Genomic DNA, 9,569 nt, shown 5'->3' with positions numbered 1-9,569 from the left:
ATGAACTTCATTGTAAGGTCCCAGAATCGAGGCGGGGGTTGATAGGGTTGGGAGCTTTCTTGTGTTTGAGTGCCATGCTCATGGGCAAGGTGGGACTGTGTTTAGGATCATCCCACTGTACTTGATCTACCGGCCAGCAAACAGCATCCCATATGCCACTCTGGAGGAGTACCTGGGGAGGCCCTTGGAGCCATACTGTGCTCGTGATTGGGAGAGCGGCAGCACCCAGGCAACCCCTGCCACCTCTGAGGCTGCCCAGAAGTGTCGGACCTTCCAGCACTGGTTATATCTGTGGACAAACGGCAGCTTTTTGGTCACAGACCTTGCAGGTATGAGGGCTTAGGGGACTGGGGAATGGCAGGGGACTGAAAAGGCCCAAATGGGATCATATTCATCCTCATGGGGGATTCTGGGAGGGAGTGAGACTTCCTGTACAAGGTGGTATTTGAGATGAACTTTGAAAGGATTCTAAGAGAAAGGGGAGCAAAGGGGTGCTTTTTAGGTAAGGGAGACAGTCAGTACAAAGGCATGGAGACAGGAGTTAGAGGAACATCAAGGAGGCTTGTTTGGATGGAAAGTAGACTATAAAGGGGAAAAATGTCAGTCAGTCAACAAGTATTTATTAAATGCTTACTATGTGCCAGCTCTGCACTGAGTCCTGGGGATACAAGGAAAGGCAAAAAACATGCTCCCTTTAATGTGAAATAAGCCTGGAGCCAGACTGTGAAAAGGGCTTTTCATACTAAGCTGAAGAGTTTCTGTCTTATATCAGAGGCATGTAGGAACCACTGAAGCTTCTTGAGCAAGAGGGATGACGGGCAGGCTTGTCCTTTAGTGAGTCACTGGTTGTCCATTACAAAGATGAGTTTCTTGAATCAATTCCCCAAAGTACTATGGCATTGGCTTCCTTTATCCTTGGTAACCATTACAGGGATTTTTGAAGTTCAAGAAAAAGGTATATATTTTGTCAGCAGTTAGACTGTGTTATTGTGGGGAAAAGAACTGACCTTCTGAGAGGCTCACAGGGCCACCTTGGCATTTCCCCATGGAACTGGACATGGGTATGTGGGACAGGAATCAATTAACCCAGAAACATTTATTAAGGACCTACTATGTGCCAGGTGCTTTGCTAAGTGCTGGGGATACAAATGGAGGCAAGACAGTCACTACCCTTGAGGAGCTCCCAACCTCCCAGTCTCATCTCTATGATATATTCAGCAACTTTCTTCATATAGTCCTTACAGCATAGGGCTTGGCACATAGTAGGTGCTTATTGACTAACCACCTCATTGCTGAAGGACCTGAAATAGAAGTAAGTAAGTGGAGAGGCCCTTGTACCTTTCTCTCCTTTACTTTTAAAATGAGTTCTTAGGAAAGGCTCTGATAAACTTAGAATAATACAATCGCATAGTCATTATTAGTGTTATATGACTAATTCTGCTCATGCTAATGGTTCTCCTCTGCTATGACATGGAGGTGACCTTTTCCTTGAGGGCTGCACCAGCAGAACACAGGTGCTAGCTACCAGGCCTTCCCCCACTCTAGAGACTCTGAGCATGGGCCCCAGCATGGATTGTGTGCCTGGCTTCTATGGACTAGCCTATGCTAGCTCAGAGAGCCTCACTAACAGGAAGATGACTCTGAGGTGAACCAATTCCTTAGCAACAACAGCTCACAGACATAGACCTTAGAGGGTGAGCTATGATTTGCATAGAGGAATTGTAATCTGCATTGGTGAGGTGAGTACCTACAACCCTGATAAAATCTTGTATCTTGGAAGTGTTAAGGTAGCAGAAATAACAACAATAATAATGAAGTTGTAACCACCAGTCACAGAATCTTACAGTTAGAAGGAAGCTGATGGGTGGATCACCTAGCCCAGCCCATATCTGAGCAGGAACCCCCTGTAGCTTACATTTTATGTAATACTTTGCCATTGTAAGTGCTTTCATATACCTTCTGGGAGGTGGTGTGACTTGGTGGGAAAAGCACTAGCCTTGGAGTCAGTGGGCCTGTGTTCAAATCCTGCAACTTATTACCTTGTGACTTTGGGCAAAGTCACTTACATTTCCCTGGCCTAAGCTCTCTTATCTATAAAAGGAGGGATTTGAACTAGAATTCAGGGGCTCTTAACTTTTTTATTGTCACAGACCCTTCACAGATATGGTGAAGGTTGCAGACTCCTCAGAATACTTTTTCAAATACATAAAAACAAGAAAAACTTCTTTTGTATATAATATATGATATATTACTATATGTTATACATAATATATAACTATATATAATAGAAATAATATATATTATATTATTGTATATAATATATTCTATATAAAGGGATAATAAAGTAGAAACTTTACATTCAAGTTCATGAATACCCATGAATTCTATGTACAGACTCCTCAAGGGGTCCCAAGTTCCCAGGGTAAGAACCCTTGGACTACATTTTAGGTCATTTCAAGTTCTGAAGTCCTCTGATCTCATTTGATCCTTACAATAAAACCATGAGGGGTGGGGAGAGCAGATAGCATTATCCCCACTTTGCAGATGAAGACACTGAGGCCTAGAGAGGAATGACTTTCTCAAAGTGACTATCTCATTTCAAATGACTCCCCGGGAATCCTTAGTAGAATAGCTAGCATTTATAAAGTGATACAAGGTCTGCAAAGCCCTTTACACTGATTATAACCTCTGAGCCACACAACGGTTCTGGGAGGGATGTGGTCCCTCACATTTTATCCACATTTTAGGTACAAGAACACAGGTAACAAGTTAAAATGTTCAGCATCACTTAACTGGAGGAAGATTCAAGCTGAGGGCTTCCTGGCTCCAAGTCCAGTACTATGTCCCTTGTGCCACCAGCTGCTACTTTCTGCGTAGATTTGCCTGGGGCAGGCGATACAAGGGGCCGTCATTCCAGTTGGGAGCAAATTGGGGGACCTATGGTCTCTCTGGGCATTCCAAGAGCTCTTATCCCTGATCCTCTCAGTTCCTGCTTACCTTTCCCTGCTTTCCCTTTCCTGTAGTGGCTAACCAGGGTGGTTAGTGGCAGCAGTAGCAACAGTAGCAACAACAGTAGCAGCAACAGCAACAGCAGTAGCAGGAACAGCAGCAGTAGTAGCAGCAGTAGTAGCAACAGTAGCAGCAGCCGCAGTAATAGTAGCAGCAATAGCAATAGCAGTAGTAGTAGAAATAACAGTAGTAGTGGTAGCAGCAGCAGTAACAGAGTAGTAGTAGCAACAGCAACAGTAGTAGTAGCAGCAGCAGCAGTATGTATATATGTATATGTATGTGTTTGTGTATATGTATGTATACATGTATGCACACACACAGTCAGTTCAACAAATATTTCAAGCACAGCCACTATACACAAAGCCCCAGATGAGGGAGCCTCCTCGCCCAGTGCAGGTCAGCCCCTTGTCTGCGATTATAATCTTAGAGTTGTCTGAACACTGACAGGTTGACTTGTCCAGGTTTAAACAGTTGGTTCTCATTCAGGGTGTGATTTGAATGCATGTCTTCCAGGTTTCAAAACCAGCTCTTTACTCTCTGTGCCATGTGGCCTCTCTCTGTGCTATATGTAGTACATATAAATGCACTTTGAAACAAAGCAGGCATGAATTAAATTAATTAGTAAATTAATAAACTAAATAAATTTAACCAACAAGCATTTATTTTAGTAGATAATAAATGGCACTTACTATGTACCAGGCTTTTTGCTAAGACCTGAACAAGGCAAACACAGTTCCTGCCCTCAGGAAACTTAACTTCTAAGGGAGGAGGAGAGGGAAATTTATTAGACACTTACTATGTATAGGCACTGTGTTGGGCATTTTTACAAATACAGGCAAAGAACAATGTAAATGCAATATATAATCGGTAAATTGGAGGTAATTTCTGAGGGAAGGTTCTAGCATTGAGGCAGACTACACACATGTATACATATACATACATACACATACAATATATGTTACATAGGCATATGTATATATGTTTATGTGTATGTATATCCACATATAAGCATAAACACGCTGATGAAATCACAGGTCCAGACCACAGGAATAATAAAAAATATTTTGTTGTATTTTACATCCAAATTAATAAAAATTACTTTTTTTTTTATCATATTGGTCAGGATGTGTAATTTAGTTCAGGGAACTCACAGTGAAAATTTCTTCCATGGATGCATATATATTTATAATATATGTGTGTATGCATATGTATATATCTATGTGTATATCTGTCTATCTATATGTGCCTAGAAAAATGTGTGTAGGGATACATGCATACATATAAATGTCATGCTCTTTCTCTCTGTGCTGTATAAAAGAAATATAAAAGAGCTTTGAAAATGGTGAAATGTTATAGGTAAACCAGTAAGTATTATATATACACATATACATATATATACCTATATAGTATGTGTATACATACATATATACATGCATAAACACACACATACCCTCTCAAAGCTAGCACCTTCCCTCTGAGATACCTACACTTTATTCTGTATATATCTTCTATTTACATTGTCACTTGCCAGTCTTTATAAAAGTACTTAGCACAGTGCCTGGTAACTTGTCTATGATCTATATGGTTTTCGCTTTCTGGGGACACTAAGAAATGAAGGCTTGCCCATGGGTCACACAGCCAGTTTGTTTCAGAGTCAAGACTTGAATCCAGATGCTCTTAAAGGTCTCCCTTTACCCATTATGCCCCTTTTATCTGTTTTGTTGATCATTATAGTAATAACTCACCATCCTGGAGAAGCTGGCTGCCACCCGTTGCTCAGATGAGGCTGGCTTCCCAAGTTTATCACCTGCTGTAGAACAGTTATTGGTTAAGAACCAATAATATGTGTCTCATTGGGGTACCTGGGACCTCATAGAAGGATGCAGACTTGGTGAGGTCACTGGAAATCTTGCTGGATGACCACTTAGTATAACTGTAGCAAAGGCATGGGGTCAAAGATGGATATCGGGCTCCCTTTCATTGCTGAGAATCTATGACTCTGTAACCTGGCCTAGAACCTTCCAACTCTATTCCCAGATCGACAGAAAAGGAATAAAAGGGAAGGAAGCAGCATTGCCTAGAATGCAATGGGAGAGGACACTTTCAGAACTGGGCTCTCACAAACACTCTGCCCTTTTTTAGGTGTTGATTGGAAGGTGACGGATGTACAGATTGCCACCAAACTTAGAGGGTAAGTGATTCTTAGGACCTGAGCAGCTGCTGTGCTGGCCTCCAAGACTCTGCTCTATTCTCTCCTTTTAGGACTACCTCCCTCTCCTTGTGTTGGAGATCTAAATGTCCATCTGACTCTTTATCCCTGAGAGAATGTGGCTTGTGGATGGGCTACACCAAGGTTGGGGAACCTGTAGAACATATCTTTTTTTCTGTGAAGCTTGGATTCAGTCAAAGGGCCTCACTTGAAGACCTAGAGGGCCCCATGTGACCTCGAGGCTACAAGTTCCCCACCCCTGGGCTACACTGTAACATCTTGGAGATCACTGAATTCTCTTTGCCCCCAATCCTCTCTACCTTGCTTCATTCCCTCTTTCCCCAATATGGGTGATGAGTTTCCCTGCCTGAGAGTTATAATACAGCCTCCTGAGGATTAGGGATCCCCAGCCTCTGGATCATGCCACACAATAAGACATGACCTCAGTCAGAGAATCTGCTAGTTTCCAACAGGGCAAGACTCTCTACCAGCCACAGCTGGGTGTCCTGAGGAAGCTGGGCACCAAGGTAGTAGTGGCAGGCATCCCATTGCCCCACTTTTCTTGGACGACTGACTGGGTGATCAGTTCCAGGTTAGAGAGGTGAAGGCCGTCTGCTGTGGTTGTCAGTTCTAAGTCCTAGGGCTGATGGTCATCCCAGGGTTGGGGGTAGAGGTCCCAGAGAGAGGACAAGATTTTCTAGGGCCCAGTTTTTGCTCTGTTTGACTACAGGTACCAAGGTCTTAAGGAAAGCTGCTTTCCTGGCCTCCTTGAGCAGTTTGCTGTTTCACATCAATGCAACCCCCACTGTGAGATGCTGGGCCTGAAGTCTCTCAAGAGCCTGGAGACCCTTTACCCTGTGGCCAAGGCCAAGGGCTCCAAGAGCCCCTCCTCGGGCAGAAAAGCCCCATCATCCACTCAGTTGAGCCCCCAGCTTCAGAAGAAAGGTCATCCCAGCCCCCAGGGATCCCGGAAAAGCACCTCAAGCTTGAAGGCCGTTCCTAGGTCCCCTGAGACTGCTGATACACAGTTAAATAGCCGACCTGCTTCCCAGGAAAGGGGCTCCAAGGCTCAGGGCATGTGATAATCACGACTGGAGGCTGGAGGGCCTCCACCCAGATTAAAGACCAACCAGCAAACAGTTCAAACCAGACAGTAAATATCCTAAGACAGGAGTGGAAAGAGTGGGTGGGTGTAGCCCCTGTTGCAGGAGTACCCACCCCCATATGTAAGAGGCCTCTTCATTCTCCTTTGGTCTCAGAGTGACAGGACCCACAGTGTAGAAAGCTGTGTCAGGGTCTCATTGGGGTACCTGGGACCTCATGGAAGGATGCAGGGATCTGCTGGCATGGTTCATGCCAGTCTCTGTTTCATTCATTCGAGGTCTCAGTGCATGTCTAAATATGGAGCCCACAGCCTCTCTCCAGGCTTAGTGGACAGAAAGGGAGACAGTTCAAACCCTTGGCATGGCACAATGCCTGGGGCTTATGTGCTCTGAGAGCACCACAGTGCTGGGTGTCAGGGGCCTCTCATGTGGTGCCCTCCACGACGTTTACAGTTGCTCTTGGCTTGAGGGCCCCTCTGCATCCCCAGGCCAGATGCTTACATTGCCTTCATCATAGCCAGATTCTGAAGTGTGTGTTATTTCTCTGACTGCTCTGGACAGAGGCCTTCCCATTTCAATATTGCTTGGCACTGAACCCTTGACATTAACCAAAGTTACTTGACCCTGTTTGTGGGGAGTGGCTTGGTGGCAACCATCAACCCCAGGGTCTGTTAAACTCCTAGACACTTTGCCTCCTGTGGCCTAGCCCCACCTTCAACTAACCTGCCTCAGTGCTCAGGGGAGAAGAAGCATGACCCTCTCCAGTTTCTTCCCTAGCACCCAGTCTGTTTGTCTTGTGAGTTATAGCAATGAAGGGCATTCACACTCACGCTTTCCCCATGTCCCTCTTTACTGCTGATTCCCTTTCTCCCTAAGCATTTCCCATTTGCTCTTCCCTTGGCTGAGTCTTTTTCTAGGTTTGTGCTACCTGTTCTTTGCTGAGAGGTAGGGTCCAGACTCCACTCTGGCACCAGGAAAATTGCTGCCTCTTTCTTGCTTCTCACATTTTGTTTTTTTTTCCCTCAAGTTTGATCTGGGTTACTGGGGCTATGGGGCCCTGCCCAGTGTGATTGAGAGTGGGCATCAGCCTCTGTGGCAAGGGGCCTGGTGCGTAGCTGAGAAGGTCTGGGGGCCCACTCTGAGATAGAGAATTTGGAGCCACAGTGATAGATATTCCTGCATAGTCAGTGCCTGAGGGTTGGGTTTAAAGTAATTTTCTGCTCAGGGTAGAATGTGTGTTGGGTGAGGTGGGTAGGTGGGGAGGGAGGAAGGAGCCAGTTCAGTTCTGGGGTACTAGATCTCCATGTCTAGGCTCTCAAACTGAGACCTGGGCTCCTGGGAGACAGATAGTAGCCCCCTGATCCATTTCTTTGATTCTGGATTTCTCTTTATGGGCTCCAAAAGAAACTGTAGCCCTAGGCGGAGGAGCTCAGCCCAAGTACTGCTCCTCCTTCCTGAGTATCTCTTGTTCCAGTCTGTGCTTGGATGGGTACACCCTACATGGGGACAGGGGCTTGCATGCTCCACTTTGAATGCAATAAAGGCAATGAGTGCTTGTCCATTTGGTTTTCTCTTTCTTTAGTCTCGGATGCTCCTTCTGATCAATCAGTCAGTATTTATTAAGCACCAACTATCTGCCAGGCCCTGAGCTAAGTGTTGGGGATACAAAGTATCTTATGACAGTCCCTGTCCATAAGGATCATGAATTCCAATGGAGGGACTGTCATCTCTTGGATTTCTGGGGATGTGGGACCCAGCCTTGGGCATTGTACAGATCAGAAAATAAATCAGGCCCAGATCTCAAGTCCTATTCAAAAAGAAAAAAACTAATTAATCAATTTTTGTTTTTCAACATTTACTTTTATAAAATTTTGAGTTCCAAATTCTTCTCCCTTCCTCCCCACTCCCCTCCCCAAGATGGCATGCAATCTGATATAGGCCATACATGTATGATCATATTAAGCATAACTTCCATATTACTCATGTTGTGAAAGAAGAATGAGAATAAAAGGAAAAAACCACAAGAAAGAAAAAAACAACAACAAAAAAAGACAATAGTATGCTTCAATCTGGATTCAAACTCCATAGTTCTTTTTCTGGACATGGATAGCATTTTCCATCATGAGTTCCCTGAAACTGTCCTAAATCACAGCATTGCTCAGAAGAGATAAGTCTAACAAAGTCAGTCATTGCAAAATATTGCTGTTACTGTCAAGTCCCGTCTTTTGTTTTTTACATCAGCGTGGATTTCTCCACTATCCTCCCCTCTCAGAGAACCATCTTGCATAACAAATAGTAATTTTAAAAGGAAGAGGAAAAAAATCAGGCCAACTGACACATTGAAAAAGTCTGAAAACGTGTGCTATCTAACACCGGTGGACCTTCCACCTCCACGAAGGGGTGGTTTGGGGGTGAACTCTCATATCTTTCTGAGTCATGCTTCCTAAGTTCTATTGTTCCCTGAGCACACTACACATTTAAAACCCACCAAGGCAGATACAGTAGAAGCTGGTTTCATGCATTTTGTAATCATCAGCCCTCTGATAGCTTTTCTCACTTCTGATCCAGAAGAAATCTGTGGTTGTGGGGGGAGGAGCAGAGCTAGGGGCCCCTGGGAAGGCCTTCATCCTTGATCAGTGGATGGAATTTGATCACCCACCCCTCCCCCAGTTCCATGCTGCCTTTCCCTGATTTCTTTCTGATCAGGTTCTCTACTTACCCTCTACCTTGTTATTTCTTTGATTAGTGATGATGATAGCTCACATGAGTATGACACTTTAGGGTCTTACAAAATCCTTTACTCATAGCAATGCGGAAAGGGCAGGAGAAGGCGGGGGAGGGGACGGGGGATGATGTAAGAATTCTTAACCTAGTTTACAGGCAGGAGAACTGAAATTGGGTGGCTTGTTTGGGCCAAGATCTAGTAAGCTTCAGATGAGAAAATTTATTAAATACCTGTTGTATGAAAGCCAAGGAACATCGTATTTGGTGAATAGAGGGTGGAACTTGGAACCAAGAAGACCTGGGTTCATATCCTACCTTTGACACTTTGTGACTATGGACAAGTCATCTTTGAATGCCAGGCAACTAGACTCAAATTCATTGATGAGCTGCTTGGTGATAGATGTAGTAGACAGAGTGATGGATTTCAAGTCAGGAAAACCCGAGTATAGAATCCTACCTCTGACACATTAGATATTTTAGGTTTCAGATGAAAAACGCATTCAACAAATATTCATTATGCACCT

At 44.4% G+C, this 9,569-nt stretch overlaps 1 protein-coding gene across 2 annotated transcripts in view; it reads left to right on the top strand.

The window, feature by feature from the left end:
* Positions 1-8,313, top strand: part of ALPK3 (alpha kinase 3) — a 44,617-nt gene extending 36,304 nt beyond the window's left edge. Inside the window, exons 11-13 of one of the 2 annotated variants that reach the window (XM_069098729.1) lie at positions 106-329; positions 5,152-5,200; positions 5,949-8,313. In XM_069098729.1, coding sequence (XP_068954830.1) covers positions 106-329; positions 5,152-5,200; positions 5,949-6,300 — 625 coding nt within the window. In that variant the 3' untranslated portion in view covers positions 6,301-8,313. The remainder of the gene's footprint in view (positions 1-105; positions 330-5,151; positions 5,201-5,948) is intronic. The other variant, XM_069098728.1, reaches the window with a different exon arrangement.
* The last annotated feature ends 1,256 nt before the right edge of the window (positions 8,314-9,569 follow it).

This window comes from Petaurus breviceps, unplaced genomic scaffold (genome assembly GCF_028583685.1).
Source record: "Petaurus breviceps papuanus isolate PSGF00001 unplaced genomic scaffold, PetGlider_PUasm1.0 37, whole genome shotgun sequence".
NCBI lineage: Eukaryota > Metazoa > Chordata > Mammalia > Diprotodontia > Petauridae > Petaurus > Petaurus breviceps.
Note: the sequence above shows the minus strand (reverse complement) of the source record. Positions and strands in the feature narration are given on the sequence as shown.